Source organism: Ailuropoda melanoleuca, chromosome 10 (genome assembly GCF_002007445.2).
Source record: "Ailuropoda melanoleuca isolate Jingjing chromosome 10, ASM200744v2, whole genome shotgun sequence".
NCBI lineage: Eukaryota > Metazoa > Chordata > Mammalia > Carnivora > Ursidae > Ailuropoda > Ailuropoda melanoleuca.
In genome coordinates, this window is record NC_048227.1 from 30,802,878 (window position 1) to 30,828,326 (window position 25,449).

The 25,449-nt window shown below is 47.1% G+C and overlaps 1 protein-coding gene across 1 annotated transcript in view; it reads left to right on the forward strand.

The window, feature by feature from the left end:
- The window catches only part of GRIN2A (glutamate ionotropic receptor NMDA type subunit 2A), a 369,848-nt gene that overhangs the window by 285,598 nt on the left and 58,801 nt on the right, over positions 1–25,449 (forward strand). The window contains exons 6-10 of the mRNA XM_034670381.1: positions 9,588–9,793; positions 15,255–15,423; positions 15,534–15,687; positions 20,627–20,752; positions 24,041–24,270. Coding sequence (XP_034526272.1) covers positions 9,588–9,793; positions 15,255–15,423; positions 15,534–15,687; positions 20,627–20,752; positions 24,041–24,270 — 885 coding nt within the window. The remainder of the gene's footprint in view (positions 1–9,587; positions 9,794–15,254; positions 15,424–15,533; positions 15,688–20,626; positions 20,753–24,040; positions 24,271–25,449) is intronic.

Below are 25,449 nucleotides of genomic sequence, written 5' to 3' on the forward strand. Positions count from 1 at the left end.
AGAATCCCAAGCAAACTCTGCACTGAGCGTGGAGCCCAATTCAGGGCTCGATCTCATAACGCTGAGATCACAACCTGAGCCAAAATCAAGAGTCGGACAGTGAGTTCTCAACCAACTGCACCACCCAGGTGCCCCCAGGGAGCCTTATCATCTTACATAATCCTTGCAGTAGGCCTGTAAGGTGGATACTATTACTTACCTTTAAAATATGAAGAAACCAAATTTCACAGAGGAGGGTAGAGATAAAGCAGTGCTCTAGGTTTTTACTGACCAGGTTTAAATTCCTGCTTTGACCTTTACATTGTGACCTGAACAAGACACTTCATCTTTTTGAGCCCCAGTTTACCAACCAAGCAATAAGAATAGTCGTTGTTCCCCACCTCCTGGACTTGCTTTGAGAATTGAGTCAGATAATGCATGATAGACTCTCAGCGCTGTGCCTGGAAACACGTAGTAAAGCACTTAATAAATGTTCACGATTGACCTTATCATCGTTGTCTGAGCTACCCCAGCTAGGGCTTGGCCAAGCCAGGATTTGAACCCATGCCCCTCTGTACAGAATGAGCAAGTCAGCTTTGAGGGCAGCTTCAGATCTGAGCACCACTGGCTTCTGGACAGCACAGAACTCCCCACTCACATGGCTCTGGTAACCTCATTCTTTCTTCTTGGTCTTGCAGCTTGGCTCTCAGAACTCCTGTCTTCTTCAGAGCTAGGCATGTCATTGCCCTGGCCTCAGCTGGCACATGGCCGCTTCCCTGAATTATACATCAAGGTGTGAGCTGTGCTGCCTTCCTTGGCCCCTTTCTAATGATCTATTCATTGCCCTGATCCCAATAAAGAGCAAGCTGGGAGGGCAACTTTTCTTGCACTTTGCACAGAACCTTGGGTCTCAAAAACCTTAAAGATCATCTGGTCTACCCTCGCCCCCCATCTTTGTTACGGGCGAGGAGACTGAGACCCAAGAGGTTAAAGGTCAAGCANAAATCTAATGTCTTTTTCCTGTACCATCCTACTGTCTCATCCAGGACACCCCACTGCATTTAATCACAAGATCTCCTTAGGCTTCTCTTGGCTGTGACAGCTTCCCAGCCTTTCCTTATATTCTGATGACCTTCCCAGTTTTGAGGAGTTTCAGTCAGCTCTTTTCTAGGATGCCCCTAAATTGGGATATTTCTGATATTTTTCTTATGATCAGACCAAGGTTATGTATTTTGGAAGGAAGACCACACAGTGTCATCACATTGCATAAGGGGGCATACTATCAAAACAACCTATCCCTATTGGCATTGACCTTAATCATCTGGCTGCGGTGGTGTTTGTCAGATTTCTGCATTATCAAAGTTTTCTCTCTCTCTCTCTTTTTTTTTTTTTTTTTTTGCCCCAGCAAAACTTCTAGTCGCATTTCCTCACTGATTTAAAAGCAAGTCCTGGGTTCAGATCCCAATTCACCCACTCTCAAGCCATGGGGACTAAGCAAGCTACTTAAACCCCATGCCTCAGTCCCCTCATCTATGAAATGGGGTAATAATAGTATAATGTCTTATTCATCAGTCTATTTTTAGAATTACACAAATTAATATTTAAAGCTCCCAGAATAGGGGAAACAGAAAGACTTATGTTTTTCTTTCTTTTCTTTTCTCATCTTTATTTATTTGAGAGAGAGAGAGGGCATGAGCAGGGTGGAGGGGCAGCAGAGGGAGAGAGAATCCCAAGCAAACTCTGCACTGAGCGTGGAGCCCAATGCAGGGCTCGATCTCATAACGCTGAGATCACAACCTGAGCCAAAATCAAGAGTCGGACAGTGAGTTCTCAACCAACTGCACCACCCAGGCGCCCCCAGGGAGCCTTATCATCTTACATAACCCTTGCAGTAGGCCTGTAAGGTGGATACTATTACTTACCTTTAAAATATGAAGAAACCAAATTTCACAGAGGAGGGTAGAGATAAAGCAGTGCTCTAGGTTTTTACTGACCAGGTTTAAATTCCTGCTTTGACCTTTACATTGTGACCTGAACAAGACACTTCATCTTTTTGAGCCCCAGTTTACCAACCAAGCAATAAGAATAGTCGTTGTTCCCCACCTCCTGGACTTGCTTTGAGAATTGAGTCAGATAATGCATGATAGACTCTCAGCGCTGTGCCTGGAAACACGTAGTAAAGCACTTAATAAATGTTCACGATTGACCTTATCATCGTTGTCTGAGCTACCCCAGCTAGGGCTTGGCCAAGCCAGGATTTGAACCCATGCCCCTCTGTACAGAATGAGCAAGTCAGCTTTGAGGGCAGCTTCAGATCTGAGCACCACTGGCTTCTGGACAGCACAGAACTCCCCACTCACATGGCTCTGGTAACCTCATTCTTTCTTCTTGGTCTTGCAGCTTGGCTCTCAGAACCATCCTGTCTTCTTCAGAGCTAGGCATGTCATTGCCCTGGCCTCAGCTGGCACATGGCCGCTTCCCTGAATTATACATCAAGGTGTGAGCTGTGCTGCCTTCCTTGGCCCCTTTCTAATGATCTATTCATTGCCCTGATCCCAATAAAGAGCAAGCTGGGAGGGCAACTTTTCTTGCACTTTGCACAGAACCTTGGGTCTCAAAAACCTTAAAGATCATCTGGTCTACCCTCGCCCCCCATCTTTGTTACGGGCGAGGAGACTGAGACCCAAGAGGTTAAAGGTCAAGCACATGTTGTCATGGGAGCTCAGCCGGTGCTTCTGCTGCAGAGGCTCCCCGTTTTCCCAAAGAGAGGCTTAATAGATGTTGAATGAATGATAATAGTGCCCCTTAAGGAGAACTTGCTGTGCGCCGGGAACTGTGTGTTCAGGGATGTTTGCTGTCCTTGTCTTGCTTAGAACCCTCACAACGATATCACGAAATTGGAATATTTTCATTTGGTGATTGGGGAAACTGACGTTCAGAAAGATCATGTGACTTGCACAAGGTCACATGGCTAAGGGCAGTGGTGGGGTTTGAACCTGTCTGACTCCGAAGCTCATGGTATTAATGATTCTGAACACTTTCTCTCTCTTCCATGTGAGGGAGAGAAGAGAGGGGTCCTGTAGGGATGAGGCTGATCCCTGGAAAATCAATGGAGGGATGTGTGCCCATAACCAACACACACACTCAAGTGCACTTCCCATCCCAGTCANTTTTTTTTTTTGCCCCAGCAAAACTTCTAGTCGCATTTCCTCACTGATTTAAAAGCAAGTCCTGGGTTCAGATCCCAATTCACCCACTCTCAAGCCATGGGGACTAAGCAAGCTACTTAAACCCCATGCCTCAGTCCCCTCATCTATGAAATGGGGTAATAATAGTATAATGTCTTATTCATCAGTCTATTTTTAGAATTACACAAATTAATATTTAAAGCTCCCAGAATAGGGGAAACAGAAAGACTTATGTTTTTCTTTCTTTTCTTTTCTTATCTTTATTTATTTGAGAGAAAGAGAGAGAGGGCATGAGCGGGGTGGAGGGGCAGCAGAGGGAGAGAGAATCCCAAGCAAACTCTGCACTGAGCGTGGAGCCCAATGCAGGGCTCGATCTCATAACGCTGAGATCACAACCTGAGCCAAAATCAAGAGTCGGACAGTGAGTTCTCAACCAACTGCACCACCCAGGCGCCCCCAGGGAGCCTTATCATCTTACATAACCCTTGCAGTAGGCCTGTAAGGTGGATACTATTACTTACCTTTAAAATATGAAGAAACCAAATTTCACAGAGGAGGGTAGAGATAAAGCAGTGCTCTAGGTTTTTACTGACCAGGTTTAAATTCCTGCTTTGACCTTTACATTGTGACCTGAACAAGACACTTCATCTTTTTGAGCCCCAGTTTACCAACCAAGCAATAAGAATAGTCGTTGTTCCCCACCTCCTGGACTTGCTTTGAGAATTGAGTCAGATAATGCATGATAGACTCTCAGCGCTGTGCCTGGAAACACGTAGTAAAGCACTTAATAAATGTTCACGATTGACCTTATCATCGTTGTCTGAGCTACCCCAGCTAGGGCTTGGCCAAGCCAGGATTTGAACCCATGCCCCTCTGTACAGAATGAGCAAGTCAGCTTTGAGGGCAGCTTCAGATCTGAGCACCACTGGCTTCTGGACAGCACAGAACTCCCCACTCACATGGCTCTGGTAACCTCATTCTTTCTTCTTGGTCTTGCAGCTTGGCTCTCAGAACCATCCTGTCTTCTTCAGAGCTAGGCATGTCATTGCCCTGGCCTCAGCTGGCACATGGCCGCTTCCCTGAATTATACATCAAGGTGTGAGCTGTGCTGCCTTCCTTGGCCCCTTTCTAATGATCTATTCATTGCCCTGATCCCAATAAAGAGCAAGCTGGGAGGGCAACTTTTCTTGCACTTTGCACAGAACCTTGGGTCTCAAAAACCTTAAAGATCATCTGGTCTACCCTCGCCCCCCATCTTTGTTACGGGCGAGGAGACTGAGACCCAAGAGGTTAAAGGTCAAGCACATGTTGTCATGGGAGCTCAGCCGGTGCTTCTGCTGCAGAGGCTCCCCGTTTTCCCAAAGAGAGGCTTAATAGATGTTGAATGAATGATAATAGTGCCCCTTAAGGAGAACTTGCTGTGCGCCGGGAACTGTGTGTTCAGGGATGTTTGCTGTCCTTGTCTTGCTTAGAACCCTCACAACGATATCACGAAATTGGAATATTTTCATTTGGTGATTGGGGAAACTGACGTTCAGAAAGATCATGTGACTTGCACAAGGTCACATGGCTAAGGGCAGTGGTGGGGTTTGAACCTGTCTGACTCCGAAGCTCATGGTATTAATGATTCTGAACACTTTCTCTCTCTTCCATGTGAGGGAGAGAAGAGAGGGGTCCTGTAGGGATGAGGCTGATCCCTGGAAAATCAATGGAGGGATGTGTGCCCATAACCAACACACACACTCAAGTGCACTTCCCATCCCAGTCATATAGATAGCTAACCAGAAGTTTAGCAAGGCCTTCCGGAACTTCCTTTCCCTTTTGAGTGCCAGAAGTAGGACCATGTGTTCAACAGAGACCGTATCGCTTCACTTGCTCTGATGCCTTGAAAATTTACCCCGGGAGGAGATGTGGTGCAGCCCGGGGATTCATTAACTCGTCTGGGGCAGGCAGGACCTGCTGATCTAAAGTACAGACTGCCCCATGGGGCGTGCATGACTCTGGAGGGGATTGGGAGCCAGAGCAAGGTCCAGTTTAGAGAACAGCAGGACAGTCCCCATCGGCTTAAAGATGGGAGCAGGGAGAGAGAGTGATGGCTCCTGTCCTCAGAGGGCACGGGGTTCTTCTGTCTTGGACACGACCTTTAGAGAAAGGCTCGTGGAGCATTCATATTCTGTGCCCATTTAGCGCCTGGGAACACTGAGGCAAGCAGAGATGATGTGACTAACATTTCTTCTCAATTCACGGTTTATTCCATTGAATCTTGCCATCCTCTTGAACCCCTCAGAGCAGTCAAAGCCCCTTTTAAGTTGGCATTGGGATGATGGTCTTGGCTCCATCTAGAAAATGTAATAGAGTCACTCTCCATGGCTCGGCATCCCGGGGGCTGAAGTCCAAGTGCAGCATGAGCGAGGGAGAGGACAGACGTTTGGGCACCACAGTATTGTGATTAGCGTGCAAGATCCCATAGCCGAGGCCAATATGGACACATCGATCAGTGTACTGGTATGTTCTGACTCGCGGACATTTTTAAAAATTCAGGTCGCGTGTTCCTTCATTCCATCAATAACTGTCCATTAAGTCCCTCCTTGTGCCAGGCCCTGAGTTAGAAGCTGCAGACCTCGAAACCAACCAGTGTGTGTATAAAATCCCTCCTAGACAGGGGAATCCTAATCTAATCAGAGAAACACATAGCTTGTTGAGGTATAATGTTATTAAGCAAATAGAGATTAGATATTTTAAATCGAATTAAGGATTTATGAATGAAATGTTTCCATGTCTGGGAGCTCCTTTAGTGTGATACAGGAGAAGTGGGTGGCCGTATAAACGAAACAAGATTGGCCATGAGTTAGTAATTCTTGCAGCTAGATAATGGGAACATGGGGATTCATTATACTCTGTACTTTTGTAGGAGTTTAAATTTTTCCATCATGAAAGGGAAGACAAAGATGCACTGAGGGAGCACAGAGCTTCCTCCTTCGGGCAGATTACATATGGACATACATCCCTTCCATCCAGCTGTTCCCTCCTGGCCAACAGACTAGATGAACTTGTAGGGTAAATCTCAGCTCCTTACGAGGACCCGCAAGGCTTTGCATCATCTGACCCTTGCCTGCGTGGGGTGCTCTCCCTTCCCTTCACTCCCCCCCCACTCCCTCACCCACGCATCTTGGGATTTCCAGTCTCTGCTCAAGGGTCACCTCCTCAGGGAAGCCCTCTGTGATTTCTTTCCCCCATCTGCTCTCTTAGACCCATTTTTTTCTTTCTTCCGCCCAGTTTGTATGATGCGTTTTTGTGTGATTATTGTACTCACCTCTGTCTTCCCAATTAGCATAAAAATTCCATGCAAAGAAAATCTTCTTTGTGTGCTCTCCAGTCTCCTTGGTGCCTAGTGCCATGCTTGGCACCTAGTGGCCCCTCCATAAATACTTAGGGAGCGAATGAATCTCCATTCANAGTTTGTATGATGCGTTTTTGTGTGATTATTGTACTCACCTCTGTCTTCCCAATTAGCATAAAAATTCCATGCAAAGAAAATCTTCTTTGTGTGCTCTCCAGTCTCCTTGGTGCCTAGTGCCATGCTTGGCACCTAGTGGCCCCTCCATAAATACTTAGGGAGCGAATGAATCTCCATTCATTCTGTCTACAAGTGCTGGACTGACTCAGAGTCCCTTGTGAAAATGCATATAGGAAGGGAAAGTCTCTTTTCCCCTCTGTGGTATATAGAATCCTGGAGCGTGGATTTGGGGGTTTGGGGAGCCTATCACGCAGGCCGTCAGACTCAGAGGAAGAGGCGGGAGCTCTGAAGATGCCGGACAGCATCAACACAGCAGCTTTGGCTCTGTTCAAGTTTTTCCACCCACTGCTTGCTTCCGCCCTCCTTGGCCAACACGCTGGGTGCTTACTTAGACATGGGAAGGGAGAGAGTAACTTAGGGGAGATTTGGGGAATTGCTGCACTCCAGGAAGTCATACACCTTTGCTGCCTCTCTTCCCAGGGGTCAGCCTTGGGCTGGAACCTTGGCCTGACTCCACGGTGTGGGGTACAGTGATGTGGTCAATGACATCACCAAAGACTGTGCTGGCTAAACGGGCTTTGCCTTAATTTCTGTTTCCTGGGACTTCTGGGGCTGTCTCTGCAAGGGAGGAAGGGTCTTTGAGCTATAACATGGTTACCATGGATCACTTAATAGAAGCACCTTTGGGTTCACATAGCCCTATGATATGGCTCTGTTTCCACGGCTTCCGAGCTGTGTTTGGACAGATCATACATCTCTGTGCTTCTGTTCTCTGAACTGCAAAGTTGGAAGAATTATCCTTACCCTGTGGGTAAGTAACTGGTGATATCAATACATTTCCCGACTACAGAGGAGGGCTCTCAAGTGCTTATAATTATAGCATCAAAGAGCTGTGGTGGGCAGGTGCAAAGTTCTAGTTTACTAGGGAAGGCAGGTATGCCCTTACAGGTTAGGTGATATTTGAGCTAAGTCTTAAATGCAAACTACAACAATAATTAAATAAGGGCAGCTTGTTACATGGTAAGTTCTGTGCTCAATGCTTCATAGACATTTTGGCTCGTTGGAAGTTCACTACAGTCCTTAAGGGCATACCCTGTTGCTGTCTGCATTTTGCAGTTGGAGAACCTAAAACTCAGAGAGGTTAAGTGACTTTCCCAAGGCTACTCATCTGGTGGGTGAAGCTGGGATCAGCACTTAGTTCTGTGTGACTCCAAAAGCCATTCTCTTACCAACTTGAACTACCCAGCCTCTCTTGAAGGTTCGAGTTTTCCGAGAGAAGTGGAAAGAAAAGGAAATGAGGTAACAGGTCCCAAAAGGAAAAGCTTTGGATATCTCTTTTCTTCTAGTTGCCTATTTATTATTATTAGTTGGGTCTTTGTCCCGCAGCAGACAGATGGGTCCAAGGAGGCAGGAATCATTCGGTTTTATCCATCATCGCTCCTGGGCTGGTGCCAGTGCGGAGCTGGTGTTTAGTAAGTCTGTGTTGAGTGAATGAGGAATTTGATGGGCTCAACATCGTCCCCAGCCTGTGCTGCACATCCCAGCATTGGGAAATGAACATGTTTGTTTGACCAAACCCTTCTACAGCCCTTTCTATCTTAAAAAGGAAGGTATCGGCGATGCTGGGCCATTCTTTAATTGGCCACATGGAATGTTTCACCCTAAGCAGCACACGTTTTCCAGGGCAGTCTGAGGGAGGACTGTCTGCCTTTTCTCCTGCCACCCCATCACCCCTCTGGGTGTCCAGCGTGTCTGAATTCTCTTTACGGGCCTGAAATTCATTTCTGACGACACTCACATTACAGGAGGGGAGGTGAGTGGGTCACGTCAACACAGACCAGCCTGGCCTCGGCGCTTAGCTTTTCAGACGAGGTGTTTCCTTGAGGTTGGGATTACAAATAAAGCGCTGACCTGTGGTGTCAAGCAATTGCACGGGGGAGCAGGAGGAAGGAGGAAGCGCGATGCCAGGAGCAGCTTTCTCCCGGGGTGTATATGAATAGTGCCAATAAGCTGTCAAATAAAATTAAGGTTCAAAACATGCAGCCTTCAATTTGATTTCGCTAACATGCCAACTGCTGCTCAGAGGGAGCAGATCGATTCTGTTTTGACAGGTCTCGGTGCACAGTAAGTTCTGGAAGTCTCCGCTCTGGGTCGGATTAATAACAGTTCACCTTAATTTGCAACTTAAGTAGAACCACATCTGAGCTTGAAATGACTCTCCTGATTTCCTCTCCCGCGCGTCCTCCCCGTGTTGACTGTCCCGTCATTCCTCCTGCCTTTTTGCTCTTCCCCATCGCCTTCCTCTCTGCATCCTCTTTCCCTTAGCATCTTAAAAAAATTTCTCCTTCTCCTTGTCTCTCCTACACTTCCCTACTACCTGCTGGGCATGGTGCTGGTTGCAGCTCACAGACTTTCTTATGTAATTGCCGCCACGTCCTTATAAAGGAGGGGGAGTTGTGCTGCCTACAGAGGAGAAAACAGACGCTCATAGTGGCTCAGAGCTTGCCCAGGTTTGTGTAGCTAGTAAGTGGCAGAGGTGGGGGTCCCAGCCTAAACTTCTCTGATTCTAAATGTCCACACTGCTCTGGAGACATCAGTGGTCCCAAACCCTCTGGCAGGACGCTAGGATCACCTGGGGAGCTCTACCCGTCTCAGTGCATGGGCACCACCGCCATATTGGTTAGCAGGGGAGAGGCCAGGGCATGGGGGCCGCCCAGTACTCTGCTTTCCCTTTATCCCTATTTTTCTTAGCATGGAAACAGAAGCATATGTTGAGGTAGGTAGCAGGAAAGCCCTCAAGATGGGCAGGGTTCTTGTCGCGGACCTTGTATGGGGAAGGACTCACCTTTCCAGAGGTCGGTGCTGCTGGAAAACACAGGTGTGCCTCTGTCTCTCTGATGCAGGTAGGCAAGTGGGAGAACCAGACGCTGAGCCTGAGGCACGCTGTGTGGCCGAGGTACAAATCCTTCTCAGACTGTGAGCCGGATGACAATCATCTGAGCATCGTCACCCTGGAGGAGGCCCCCTTTGTCATCGTGGAGGACATAGACCCGCTGACCGAGACGTGCGTGAGGAACACCGTGCCCTGTCGGAAGTTCGTCAAAATCAAGTGAGTCCGGGGATGCTGTCACTCGAATGCGCCCAGTCCTTTAAAGATAGCCTCTATCGTCGACAACAGCGGTGTCCCTAATATCATAATAAGGTGTAATATAAAATAGGCTGGCTAATACTAGATGATAATCTGTAATGTTAGATTTTGTAAGACTTAAATAAATAACTGGAATTACGCCGGGTGGTTTACACTCATTTAATTCCAGCAACAGCAATAGGAGGTAAGTCATTTTGCCCGTTTTAAATATTTAAACTGAATTACGGGGAGATTCAAAACATGCTCAGAGCCGTGGGGCGTGTAAATGGACGAGCTAGGACTCGGGCTCTGGTCCACCGGACGCCACTGTCACATTCTTAACCACTGTGCTCCGTCAACCCTCCCCTTTGGTCTTGCCTTAAAAATATATATGTTTTTAAATTTTTCTGGCTGTTCCCTCCAACCCTGCGCATCTCCTCCCTTCCATCTTTTTTTATATATCCCAGATGCAAACTCTTTAAAAACTTTGAAAACTTCTCTCCAGCTGGGGGTCGTGGTGCCCCTTCCATATGACTGTCCAATGTGATCGGCGTGGACCTGGCCTTCTGGCGGTCTCCTCACTCACCGACAGCAAGCCAGCGTCACATCTGTGCCATTTCCTCTCTTAAAGACCAAAGGAAGAACTGACAGTTTTTGTGGAGCTTCTGGTGAAGTTTGTCCCTAACCTATCAGCCTTCTGGGGAAGCACAAAGCTTCATGACCAAGTCCCAGGCCCTGATTGTAGTCTTTCTAGTGCAAACACAAAGAAAAACACGCCCTCGTGGGGATTTTTGTGAAAGGAAAAGGCCTACTGTTGGAGTATTTTTGTCAGTATTTTCGGAGTACCTCCTTTCATCTGAATAATTCTTCCGTGTTCTTTAATTCCCTCCCCAAGCTGGGTTTGCTCTCCCTCCTTCTGCAGAACCCTGGGTGTGTCTCTGTGCCTTAGTCTGCTCAGGCTACCGTGACAGGTCGCCGCAGACGGCATGGCTTAAAGAAAGAGACACTTCTCTCTCACGGTTCTGAGGGCTGGGAGCCCACCAGCAGGGTGTCTGGTGTGCAGACGGCCGTCCTCTCTTGGTATCATCACGTGGTGGAGAGCAGACAGGAAGCAAGCAAGCTCTCCCGTCTCGTTCTAAGGGCACTCATCCCCTTCATGAGGGCTTCACCCTCTGACCTCATGACCTCCCACAGGCCCCACCTCCTCACGCCATCACACTGGGGTGTAGGGTTTCAGCACGTGACTTTGAGGGAACTCGGACATTCAGTGCATACCGCTCCATCTCTCTGTCCTCTGTTTTCATGGCTTCTAGTTTGTCTTTCCCCCTGGAGTGTGAGCCGCCTAAATATTGGAAACGTGGCTCATTAGTCTTGTATGCCCAGTGACAAGCACGACACAGGACACACCAGTGTTGACAATGTTCAAACAGATGAGCGAATGGATCCCTGTCCTCCCGCATCCCAAATTCCAATGTAAGTCATTAGACGGGATGCAGATCCCCAGAGCTCAGCGCTTGGGATAGAGATCGTTTTTTAAAAACATGATTGCACAATGCGTTATGAAGACACATTGTAGCTTGGGGAAAATTCTTCTTTTTTTTTTTTTAATCAACGAGGAACCTCGTTGGAGTTGAAATTCTGAATAGATTAGTCAATAAATAAATATACATGAAGCACAGTTCATGTGTGGGGCACAGTGAGGGGCACAGATGATACAGCAGCCAACAGAGAAGACGAAAGACGGGGATCTTGCAAGATGGAGTGTGCACAGTTACAAAACAGCTCAGCCAGTAAAAGACCAGGACAGCTGCATGTTACGACAAACCTCGTGAAGGATATAAGTAAGGTGGTGTGAGGCGAGAGTAACTCGAGTACGCGGGGCTGCTGTCGCTCACACAGGTGGGATGGAAGACGATGTCAGAAAGGATGATGACCATGTGAGGAACAGGGCAGGAGCCTTCCAGGTAGAGGGAACAGCAGGTTCAAAGGCCCTGAGGGAGGAAAGAGATGGGCAAGGGTGGGAAGCAGAAGGAAGCCCAGGGCGGTGCTAGAGAGCCCCGAGCTGGGCGGGAGACGGAATGGGGAAATGTGGGAAAGTTGTCCAAGGAGAGCTGGATTTGGGTGGGTGTTCCTTGAGCACAGCTTGGTCAGATGAAGAAAGCAGAGGGGTTGGCACAAAGTGAAGACTCTCACCTCAGTAGGGGCACCCCCTTTATGACAGCAGTGCCTCCTTGTTTCGATAGGGGCCAGTCAAGCGGAGCCTCTGGGGCCTTACAATCCGTAACAGGAGCTTTAAATCTTTAAAAGCAAAAGCCTAGAAGCTGACAACAGTAGGTCAGTGAGTCCTGAGCCACATCTGTATGGAGAAAATGACCCCTCCCTCGATAAATTCCTCTCTAAAAGAATTGACTTTTTTACTGGAGACTATAAACAGATTAACAGGTTCAAACTCACATTTTTGGTTCCTGTGGGAGGCGGCGGCTTGCAGCTTCCCTTTCCCCACTTGGCGACATGACAAGTTTACTGCACATCGAGGCGACATTAAAGTCTTTGAAAGCCATAGGCAGTCGCTGGGACCCATTCATCCCAACATGAACACAGATCGGATCAATTGCATTTCCTAAAGGTGCAATCTTTGAGGCAGCTGATTGGTTCTAGGAAGGATTCTGTTAGGTAATGTGGTTCTGTTTTTCTTGGTGATATTCTCCCAGGGAAAAGCCTTTACCTGTCCCTTCTGGTGAGTGGCGGGGTCTTTAGGACACACATCAGTCTTCTAAAAACATGGGTAATAGGAAATGAGCTGAGAAATCAGGCATTTCTTTTCATCTGTTAGTTGGGTGTTAAGGCATGAAGAGAAAGTCGAGGAAAAATGATGTGGTTTGATATGTCGGGGGAAATGGCCACACCATCGATTAATCCCCCCAACTGTCAGATGGTGGGTGAGAAGAGAGGAAATGCACTTTTAAACATTTACGTGAGAGGTGTTTTAGCTACTTTATTTAATCTCCCCAGCGATCCTGCAAGGTAAGCATCAACCTTCTCAATTTGCGAGGGACCAAGCCAAGGCTCATTAGTGAAGAGACTCGTCTGCGTCTTTCTGGTTGTCAGGAGCAGACCTCACAGCAGCTCTGTCTGACCTCCATGGCCGTGATCCTATCCGCTGGTCACACTGGGAAACTGGAGAGCTGGAGATGTGCACTACTTATTGGATCCCTTTCCCCACATTGGCTTTTATGGGTCACCCTTTCTTTTGGGTGATGGTGGGGAGCAGGGAAAGATTGCATCAGGCGCCATTTCTCACATTTCTCTGTGTGGTCAAATCACACCCCCCTCCACACATACACACATGCACAGGGGCTGTGATTGGAACCAGTGAAAGTTTCCAGTTACAGGCTGGTCTGCGTTCTCATAATCCCCATGAGAAATTCATCTGTTGCATTTGCTGCGTGTCTTTTCATCCCATGTGCCCAGGGTTTGATTCCATGTCTTACACACAGTAGGTACTCAGTGGTTGCTTATTGGGTAAAAATGTATTAATGACCAATGTATCTAGACGTACGCCTGTATCTAGACGTATGCCTGTATCTAGACGTACGCCTAGTATTAGGAGACAAGGGGAGATAATTAACTCATTAACTGGTTGAGGTTCTCAGTGAGGCCAAAGGGTACCACTGTGTGCCTGGGACCCTGAATCTTAAGCCTGGGGCGTTGGTAACTCCTATCCAGACTCACCCAGGAACCCTGACCAGGGGGAGAAAGGCCCTGTGATAGAGGACAGGAGGGAGCAGAGAGCAAAGGAGACGCAGATAGGAAGAGGTAGAGAAGAGGCATCGATGCATGGCCCGGGTGGCCAGAAAAAAAAAAAAAAAAGAGAATCGGCTCTTGCCACCAATGAGCTGCAGACAGATACTGAGAAAGAAATCGTATTTGGACATGCCATTGATGTCATGTACTTAGGACACGTTTCTGTCATGTTTATGGCATTTTATAACCCGCTTCCATGACTCGGAGTCACCTTGTCAAATCCACCCATGTTCCTGGGCATAGACAGACAGCAGCGGTGTTTGGTGTGTGTGTGTGTATCTAATTATGTGTGTAGAATGTACTCACTGCAGTTAATTCGTGGGGGAAAAAACCCTAAAAATACGAAAAAGTTATTTTCACCATTCAAAAATAGCTACGCTTCGTATTTCATTGTTTTTCCATCCAGATATTTCATGAGCTCATCTCTGTTTTTATAGAGCTAGGACTGTTCTGTATGGAACACTGTGTAACCTACTTTTTTTTCCTGTGATATGGAAATGGGAGTATTTTCCTATTGTGCTGTTGGATTTCCATAAACATCACTGTCGTGCTTAGGTAACAGTCTGGTGTGTGGATGTGCCAGCAATGGGCTGTCCAGAGCACATATCTCATGACACGCATGATTCAGGGAGTTGAGCTCATCAAGTGACCTCCATCACAGGGTGGACCAGCTCTGTTGCCCAGAGAGGGCTTGATCCTCCTACATGAGTTGTCTAAGCAGTAGCTCTTACTTGGGAAGACCCTGTCTCTTTCCTTTTTAAAGGCTTTTCTGATTTTTATATATCCTTTGAATGCAACTTGGGCAGGTAAATAAAAGCAAGGTGGCTGGCAGAAAGCAACCTATGTCACCTTGGTAGATGATGACAGCCTTTAAGGGGGCAGTACCCTCCGTATTTTAATAGCGCTTTTTCCTTACCAAGGACATTGCTGTTTTCTAGTGTCAGCTTTTTACACTCCCTGTCTGTAGGGAGGGAGGGAAAGTGTTATGAAGGAGCCCTCATTTGACAGATGACTCCATCAAAACACATTCAGTTCATGGACTCAGGCGCAAGGCGGGCCCCAGGTCTTCCGGGTCTCAGCCACGTTTTCCGCAGGAAGGAAAGTGCCTTTCCTAAGGAAGCCACTTTTATTTCTTCTCTTTGGTTGCAAACGTCTATCTGTGTGATAAGAGGAAGTAAAACCCTCCTACAGCTGAGAATTTCACATCTTCTGTCTCTCTCCCGCTTTCTGATAAGCTTTTATAATTCGGCTTAAATCAGATGCCCACACCCTGGTCTCGAGAGGCTGAAGGTGTCATAAACTTAAATATAACAGGTGGTAACTCTCACTGGCATAACGGGGAAACACTACTATTAACTACGAGAAATGCGATGGAGTTTATTTCAACAATTACCATGGAGCATGGTACACGGAACAAATAATAATCACTCAATAAAAGTTAGCCGTTGTCATGGTTACTGTCACCATTAAGAACACTTTGTCCTTTGGCCGATGTAAACTACTGCCTGTCTGTAAGAAAGCCACTCCCTCGTGCTGGGCCTCCGTTTCCCACATGGAAAACCGTGGAGGCGTATTAGGTAATGACTGAGTAAATCTCCCGGCACTCATATTCTACCGTCTCGGGGTTTTTTTCCTACAGCAATTCAACCAATGAGGGCGTGAATGTTAAGAAATGCTGCAAGGGTTTCTGCATTGATATCCTGAAGAAACTTTCCCGCACTGTGAAGTTCACCTATGACCTGTACCTGGTGACTAACGGGAAGCATGGCAAGAAAGTCAACAACGTGTGGAACGGGATGATCGGCGAAGTAAGCGGCCTTCCTCCTGCGGGCTCACATCCAGACTCCGTGCCCGGGGAGCTCGGGGGGCAGTGGGAAGGACAAGTAAAGTCTCTGTGCGCCTTTGCCTTTACGTGTAGGTGGTCTACCAACGGGCAGTCATGGCGGTCGGCTCCCTCACCATCAACGAGGAGCGCTCGGAAGTGGTGGACTTCTCTGTGCCCTTTGTGGAGACGGGGATCAGTGTCATGGTTTCAAGAAGCAACGGCACTGTCTCGCCTTCTGCTTTTCTAGGTATGTGGACGTCAGGGTCACTACTGTTTTCCTCACGGGGAATTAGAGGTATTTGTCTTGTTTGCTGTAAGGATGGAACCAGGTAGGACCTTGGTCGGTTCCTCGTAATGANTCCCCCCACCCCCACCCCCACCCCCAGTTAACATCTTTCATTTATCTCTGACTCGGAACTATCTGCTGAAAACACCATCACATATTCAGATACTGGTCTTGATTGTATGGAATGTAGATTAGCAGATACATGTCTCAGAGCCTGGAAAACATTTAAAAAATAAACCTGTCTGTCCACAGTTAATTTAAACCAGCCTATAAGCCTGTATTCAGCATTGTTCCCATCCTCCATCCCTCCCTGGCAGTGACAGCTGTTTATTTACTGGATGTGAGGGTGAAATGATGCTGACTGCACCGTGATTTACACCAGCACTCTGAGAAACAAAACACAAGTACTGTGAAGAGCATATACTGATTGAAAATTAATGGAATCCTATTTTAAAAGTGACTATCCTTCAAGCGGACTGGCTTGTAAGGGAGAAAATTCCTTACTCTCCTTTTAACTATTTCATAAATTTATGTTTTGACATCAAAGGAGTTTTTGTTTTTGTTTTGTTTTGTTTTTTTAGAGCAAGTTAGAGCTCTACTTTCTATCATCCTGTTTTCTTTAGCAGCGTATGTGTATATGCCTGGCCAGAGAGAGAGAGAGAGAAACTGCATGGGACAAAGCTAAGCGTTGCTTATTTTTTCTTGAAAGTATTGTGTGGAGTATTTGGTTATCATCAACAGTGTTTGAGAGTGGCTACCTTGAAGATAGTGGGATTCAAATTCCCTTATCCTTGGCACCCCCGTATCCATGGGTTTGTCCCAGTTTTAGGAAGGCGAGGCAAACACTGACCCTAAAAGAAAGCTGCACGAGAGAGGGAAACAGATCAAAGTCAACCAAATTTCTTACACATTTCCAGACACACACACACAAGAACCTTTGTCTGTTAGAGAGCCCACCCTGCAGACCGGAGCCACTTTGTACCACCAGCTCCCAGCCCATAGTCTTGTTTCCCCACCACCCTTGTGGAGACGTCGTGGTGGCATCTGGTGAAGCCGTCTGTGCTTCATTCTCTTGAGTGAAACGTTGACTAACAGGATTTTGGGTACTGCCTTACTCACAGAGACGTACGGGTTTGCTATTTCCATTTTTGATAATCCATTTAAGCTGTTGAAATCCTTACCACTCCATGGGTTTGGTTCTGCTCTCCCCACTTCCATTCTTGACAGGTACACACTTCATTGTGTTCCCTTTGTGTCTTTGTCTGATGTGGATAATGGACCCACGTCTCCGTAAGGGAGCCTCACGACACCATGAAAAATGTAGCCGACTGATACCCACGACGCGTGCAGAAACCGTTATGCACGAGCCACTCCTTATCACAGTTTCCCACTCTCTAGCAGACCCTTTAACAGGGATCTTTGGCCCTGGAGGTTAAGAAAAGGTTGGAAAAAGTGAGTTCATGGAAAGAGATCTGTTTCTTTTCTTTTCTCTTCCTTCTTTCCTTCCTTCCTTCCTTCGAGAGAGAGAGAGAGAGAGAGCATGCATGAGCAGGGGAGGGGCAGAGGGAGAGAGAGACTCCCAAACGGGCTCTGATTTGGGATTGGGGCTCCAACTCACGACCCTGAGATCATGGCCTGAGCCAAAATCAAGTCAACTGACTGAGCCACCCAGGCTCCACAAGAAATCTGTTTCTTTTCACAAGTTGTTGACATACCTCCATAGTGAGCTCGAGAGAACTTTTTTTCCAATTCAGTCAGACAAGAAAAAAAAAAAAAACCATCAGCCGGCTTGGCTCATCAAAAAATGGGTCGCTTATATCTAATCTGGCCTCAACCCAGTTTCCCCTAGATTTTTATCTTACCTGCATTCGTAGAACATTTCCGTAAAAAGTCAGGTATTTTTGCTAACTTAAGCCTCCCTTCCCCCTTACTCTACCTATTGTATCTTTAAAAATAAAATAAAATACACTGTAGCCAGAGGAAACTATTTTCAAAGCTGTTTTGACATCAGTAGGCTTAATATTTTTTTTAGTCACTAAGTTACATCCCTATTCGATTGTGCACCCCCTTATTTACGGTCATTATCTGCAGGTTTTGAAAGTCATAATGAACCATGCTAAGCTACATTTTTCCATTCACTGGCTCAGTCATCTGGAAGAGCCCAAACATTCAAAATCTGATTGCATTGCTCTTCATTATTTTCTATCCTCTCTCCACAAACTCCATTAACTCCCTTTGGAAACACTTGCAGGTAAATGCCTCTGAGCTTTTGTGTAAAAATGTAACCAGCAGCTCTTCAAGGACGGAGGCGGTGTCTCTCGCCATATTTCCATTCAGTTACTTCCAAAGACTCTCCAAGCAGGTTGGATTGTTTGATCCAAAGAAATGCTGACCCAGAGCCTCCTAGATTGAAGTCCCCTCATGGATGAATGTGGTGTCCGCTTTACATCGGTAGAGAATGTAATTCAGAGCCACCCGCAGTATTTCTGGGTCACTCCTTAGACACAGTGCCTCACTATTATTGCAACGCTTTTCTACGTCGTGGTGATGGTGGTGGTGGTGTGTGTGAGAGAGTAGCAATCCTTCAGGGCACGCCCAGGCACCTAACTTATTAAAACCAGGCACCGTAGCAGAATTCTTTTATCCCTGTGCCACGCTCACAAGTCAAGGGACAGATGTCACTTCCAAGTGGGAAGACCTCTGGGATCAGTTGCTTGATCCAGCTTCCACCTAATTTCTGGAACAGTTCGTGTCCCCACTAGGATGCATCAGTGACCGAATGAAGCCCACTGCACGTTCACAGATTGTAACGTGCCGATGAAGAACTCAGAAAGGATGCCCCCTTGTATTTTTTATTGTGTTATCCCAATCTGCAGAGAAAAGAAGTTATCAGATTAGTAAAAGCACGTTTTAAACTGGGATGCCTTTTTCAGGACCCTGAACAGCGCACCACCACCACCACCACCGCCAGTTCTGGCTTTAACCATGGAATCAAACAACTAGTCCATTTAATTTACTGTGTGTATAGAGCGCAGCACACACCGCCGTGCATGTTCCATGTCTGTGCTCATTGACTCGTCAGGGTGACCCTCCTCTGTTAGGACACACCGTGCCATTAGCATACCCGACTTGGAGAATTACTTTGCCATTTCTTTCTATCTTGAATATTCGGTTGTTCTCCTTTTTGGATACACCTCATTACCAAATTGCGATGATCTCAGGGACATAGTACTGTTATAACCCAGGGTAATTTCAACAAAGATATGTTGTAGTTGCAATCCCATTGATTTCTTCGAACTCATCTTGTGTTATTCAAGCTGAGAAGGCTGTGTTGTTACCAGTTTCTTTTTAACATAGCCTTACGGTTGAAACTGCATTGCAAAGCACTCCTTCCCGTTTCTAAATTACCCAGTGTAGTTAAAGCTTCAGGCATACTCGTTTCTTGTTATGTAGTAAGCTCATTAAATTGGAATTTATGATGACTTCTGGCTGTGTTAGGTAGTCACAGACTTGAATGGTGAGGTGGCTTGCGACCAGCCTAACTCTTTAAGATTATTACTAGCGCCGTCAGAAAAACAATTTAAAAATAATAAAATGTCTACTATTCAAGGGTGTTATTGGGATTCTTCTATTTTACCCTCAGAAAATGTTTGCTTATGAGGCAAAAGATTATAAGTTTATTGGTATCCAAGGGCAGTTTCTTCCCAGTGAGGCGTTCAGGTGGAGATATATTCATTTTTCAAAATTGTAGCCTCTGTTGATTTTTTAGCAAATCTGTGTCATATATGGATACAACGGCTCCATTCAGCTCCCTCAATCAGACTGCATATAAATGCTCTTAACTTTCTGAGTTCTAAGATCTAGAACCTTGTGACTTGGCCTGCCCTTCTGAGACAGCCCTGTGAAAATAAGCTGATAGGAATGCCCGGGTGGCTCAGTTGGTTAAGCCTTCAGCTCAGGTGATGACCCCAGGGTCCTAGGATTGAGTCCTGTGTCCAACTCCCTGCTCAGCGGGGAGCCTGCTTCTCCCTCACCCTCTGCCTGCTGCTCTCCCTGCTCGAGCTCTCTCTCTCTGTCAAATAAAATCTTAAAAAAAAAAAAAATGAGCTGATGTAAACTCCTTTGGGGGGAAATAACCATGTATCCATCCACCACTTCACTGCCTCTGCTCTCTAAGTAGATACTTAAATGATACTTTTTCATTGAATTACCATGTGAATGTAATATCCTCAAATGACTTTTCAAATGCCTTTAAGCCCATTACCAGCATCAACAAGATTTTAAACCTGTAGAGCGCTCATCCGGTCCAGAGCAGGGGTGGGCTGGGGAGTATGGTAGTAGTGGGGGAGACGGTGACCTTCCAATATTGCTGTCAACCCCGTGATTTTATGATCCTTTTCTAAAAGGTTGTAATGTTCCCTTTCCTTATGGAACTCCCTGCCCATCATCCCTCCAGCATGTAAGGATAAAATGAAAATAAGAATAAACCCCACGCTGATCCACAGAAGCCTTGCGATTGAGTATTTGGGTCTAGTCTTGCTTCCCCCTAGCGTTGGTCCCCTGGGTGGTGCTGTAATCGTGTAGAACCCCATGGCCTCTTCATCCGCATCCCTTCTCCCGTCTGTGTTTACTCTCCTTGACCCGATTGGGAAAATGTCATACGCTCTTTCCTATTTTTATCCAATTGTATGCAGCCTTATCAAATACCTCAACCGTTTTGTAGAACGAAGGGTGGTGTAGACGTGTGAATCCACAGTGACTAGCTTCGTTTGAGTGATGAGATTCGCATGAGGGAGGGCTTCTCGGTGAGCCTGCGGGGGACCTCTGGGCTCCCTGCGGGCCCTGGTAGCGAGGGTGCGTCACTGACCGTGTCCCACTGCCCTGGCCTCTCCGTCCGCAGAGCCGTTCAGCGCCTCCGTCTGGGTGATGATGTTTGTCATGCTGCTCATCGTGTCCGCCATCGCCGTCTTCGTCTTCGAGTACTTCAGCCCCGTTGGATACAACAGAAGCTTAGCCAGAGGGAAAGGTGAGACCCCTCTCAATGTAACCCAAAGCGGACACTGCTTCAGTGACTTTCTACAGAGGTTTCCGATTCACAGCGCATCGCGCTCTGTTGTCTTGCTAGTCTGTGGTGTGAATGGAGCTCGCTCACCAGGGCTGCCTGTCATTCCATACAGTGTGGGTTAGCGGCCTCAGCTGAGAGAGGGGTAAAGCCAAATGAAACGTTTCTGTCATTTTATCATGCGGAGTCCGCAGTTCTTAGGTGGAAACTACGGACAGTTTGTTGAGAGAGCAGATTCGAAGAAGCTTTTCTGGCAATTAACTTTTAAAATCTGTGTGAAAAGAAATGGGAAGATTGCAGTGAATCTCGCCTTCCGTCTACGCAGAGAAAGTAGCTTTTATAGAATCTAGTTTCAGAACATTCTCCAGATTACTGAATCACACTTGCATTCATTTGACGATAAAAATAATCATAAGGTGGTATTTTCCCCCAAAGAATTACATTTTCCTCTTGGCGGTGCCTGACCTAAGTGCATCATGCTTGATAAAGCTGCAATCAGTAGAGAGAAAATTGCCCTGGGCGAATCATTGGCTATAACTTAGGAAGCCGCTCCTCTGCAAACCAGTATTCACGTCATAGACACAAACACATTACATCACTTCGGAGCGCATTTTCCTCCATGCATGACACGTGCTAAGTGGATGGTCTCCGAAGGCTCCTGCCAGGACCAAATCTCTTTCCTGAAACATGACTTAAGTTGGTGGGAGACAGCAGGTCTTCCATGTACAGCCATTCAAAATCAAGGCACTGGAATTTGCCACATACTCTTTCCACTTGGAAGATTCAGTATTGGAAACAGCCAGTAGGTCGTGGGAATCTGTTAGGAACTTAGTCTTATTGAAATCCTCCCACTTCTTCACCATTGAGTGGTGATTATTATATATAAACCATCTCCCATCAACCGAACACGGTGAAAATGCCATGAATAATCATGTTGTGTTTAAGTGGGAGAATCGTCAGCCTTCCCTCAGAGGGCAATGTCACTGACCAATACGGAGCTTCCCACAGAGTGGGGCCCGAGAAGGTTTTCTGTGAGGGATCATACGTCAGTAGAATCGGTATTCACGTTTGTGGGATCAGAGTTTGTGCTCTTTGCGAATTCGTGCATTTCTCTCATGAGTATTTACCGAGTGGGTAAGGTGCCAGGCACTTTGCTAGTACAGGGGAATAACGCGGTAAACTGGATAGAGCATTCCTGACCCCCGGAGAGCTGAGAATTTAGTTGCAAAACCGCAGGTGAACACTTATATCAATAATCCCAGATGGTAATACATTTTAAGAAGAAGGGGAATAGAAACCAAAGTGAAGTAATGGCGGGCAAGGGTGGGGGGTAGGGGTCACTACTTTAGTTAAGATGGCAGCCACGCAGGGAAGAAGTTTCAGAAGACATGACATTTGAGCTGTGACCTCAAGGATGAGAAGTCATGTAAAAAAAATGGAGGGAAAAGCATTTCAGGCAGATGGAACAGCCCATGCAAAGGCCTTGTCAGGGAATCGACCTTGATGAAACAGAGAAGATGGGGGTGAGCGAGGTGGACAGTGACACAAGATGAAGGGAAGAGGCAGGATGAAACGTGTGCAGTGTGGGAAGGTCACTGGGGCTACTCTGTCAGGACAAGGGGAGGGGCAGGCAGCAGTGGACAGAGGGAGCCCAGTGAGGAAGGTGTTCGTTTTCTGAGAGCAAGGATTACGGTGGTTTGAACTTAGCAGGAGATGAGCGGATAGACCAGGACTATGTCTTGGAAGATAAAACTGATCCAAAGGACAGTCATGTGTGGTAATTCCTTCTGTGGCTGAAGCACGTACCTCGAAGACTGTCGTAAAGGGAGGAACCTAGCCCGCCACCTCCCTGCCCTCCCATCGCCCCGAGGCTTCTCGTTTTCTGCTCATCTGCTTGTGGAAGTTCTCCACAAAGGGCAGTGACTGGTTTCTTTGTGCAGTGTGTCTTTCTGTTACGTCTCACTGCACTTGACGGGGAAGATTGTACGCACGGCTCAGTAATAGTATTCATGAATCACGAATTCCCAAAAGTCTTGGACAGAACCCCTGCGAGGGCCTATTTCTGATTCCCAAACAGCCGTCATTCCTGGTCCACATGCAACCCTCATAAAAATCCAGTAGTTCATGAAGTTAACTGGATGGACTCTAATTATTTATTTATTTTTCCTAAGAGTTCTTGGCATCTTGGGACTAAGCCCAGGAGATTATAAAACTAGGCAAAGGGAGACAGAGGCATTTGAGATTCAAGCATACCAGAATTAATTGCATACCAGAATTAAGTGATCAGTGATCACTTCTGCCAGTTTATTTATTGCCCGCTCTGCTGCTGTTGCCAACGGAAGTCTGAGTAGATCATTTTTTCATATCTTCATCTACGTAAGTGACGTAAAAATTAACCCTCTGTTAAAGGGAGACCTCTTGCCCGTGAAATGAGGGCATACATTGATTTTTTCTTTCCCCTTGTGCAAAAACAGATGTGAAAGCCCTAACGTGTGCATTTCCCAGTGGGCATACTCCCCACCCCAATACGTTGTGCCATCTTTCCCTGCCTCTTTAGCTAAGATGGCTACGAGGCACATTTCAGAATCCCAAAAGGGACCCATAGCTGTTGCAGGGCTACCCTGAGGAAGAAAAAGTGCTGGGATTTCAGAGCTCATGGCCCATGACCTGCAGCCACATGTCTTCCATCTGTGAAGCGTGGAAGAATTAAGCTCTCTAGTTCTGCTCCTTGATGTCTCCATTTGCAGAGGGTCTCCGTTTGGCCTCGTTCTCCCACTGTGCTCACTTTACATGTGGGTTTGAGCAGAAGCAACTGCTAGGGACAGTTGGATTAGAACACCACACATCAGCCCGTGAAACCAAAGCTGCCCCCACGCACACATTTTTGTGAGGCTTGCTACATTTATTAAAGGAGATTGGTTCCCCCAAATGGAAATTGAATCCAAATTTACAACCGGCCCTAACGCGACTTCTCATCCAAACCCACGTTCTGCATGGCCAGTTGCTTTTCCTTTCTTGCTTATTTTTGATTCCCCCTTCTTTAAGAAACATGGCAGAAATCCAGCCAGATAGCAACGCAGGAAGAATGCTCGTTTTTCAAGATAAAGGGAGCTGTGGTGGCCGGGGTTCTGGGCAGTGATGGGGCGCAAGCATGAGAGACCATTCCATCTTCTGGCCAGCGGCAGGGCTGCGGGCGGCCACCGCGTAGCCCTTTGGAGAAAATGCTGAGAGTGTCCTTTCTGTTACTTGCAGCACCCCACGGGCCTTCTTTTACGATTGGCAAAGCTATATGGCTCCTCTGGGGCCTGGTGTTCAACAACTCCGTGCCTGTGCAGAACCCCAAGGGGACCACCAGCAAGATCATGGTGTCCGTGTGGGCCTTCTTCGCTGTCATATTCCTGGCCAGCTACACGGCCAACCTGGCTGCTTTCATGATCCAGGAGGAATTTGTGGACCAAGTGACCGGCCTCAGTGACAAAAAGGTAATGTCACCTTGCTTTCCTCACCGCCCGAGGGGTGGATCTTAAATGGTCTCTCCATAGAAGGGCGCGGTTCGGGCTCCTACCATCCAAACCCACCACCAACTCTGAAGCACGAAGCCGGAGGGGGTTTGTGTTTTTTCTCTGAACTTAAATTGGCATATTTCTAAGAATTTTAGAAACAGAACCCTAAGCTCAGCCCTCCAGGGTCTAAAAGATTCCAGATCTCATTTGGAAGCATTGTTTCCCCAAATGGTCATTTCTCATATTTATAGGATCACAGCAGGGATGCTTCCCAAGGCTCTGTGACTCATGCAAGGTCCCAAGGCTGGAGTTCTCCCTTCAAGGGAGCGTGTGAGGGTGGAGAAGATCCACGAGCCTCGATGAGGAAACACTTGGGAGGAAGTGGGGTGCTCTCAGCCGTAGCCACCCCCCCCCATTCTCTGGCCTTGGCCGAGTCTCTAATATCCGCCATGCCTTGGATTTCTCACTCATGACCTGAAAAAAAAAAAAAAAAAAAAAGTCCTCTCTTAAGCCTACCTGGAGACAAGCCTGACAGCTCCTTCTACCCAGGGAGTCAGACAGCCCCCACCGTCTGCATTCCCGACTCACCTGAAATTTCCTGAAGGGAACACAAAAGGGACAGAGAGGCTTTTCATTCACCACCGGCTCCTTTAACTCAGGCACATCTCCAGCCCTCCCTCGTGGTGGGGCTGCGCTTCCCCCCCCCATCAGCAAGGCAGCAAGGCGGCAGGAATCCCACCTGTCATCTCCATTCTCCTCTGGAATGTGGGGGGGCGGGGGGAGGCTGTGAGTGGCTATTCAGAAAAGCACCCTGGAGGAAGAAAAGAGGTAAACGGGTGCATTCTTCCATTGAAATCTTAGGTTCAGCAAACAAACTCTGATTTGCTAAGCTCAGCAGTGTGGGGATTGCTGCGCGGCCAAGATTGTCCGCCTCGTGTATGCGGATAATCGTCTCTCTTTATAAAATCTCACCAGCATGTCTTGCTGACATAAGTCTACGTATATTCTTCTGGCATTCGTCAACAAACCGCTGAATAGAAAATCAACCATGAAAAGCCCTAACCGCTTATCTGTGACATATGCTGTGCTTGAAAGAGGTACAGACAAGGCCTGTCATCAGGGAGATGATGAGGGGTGGGGGCTGGGTTGGCCTCTCTC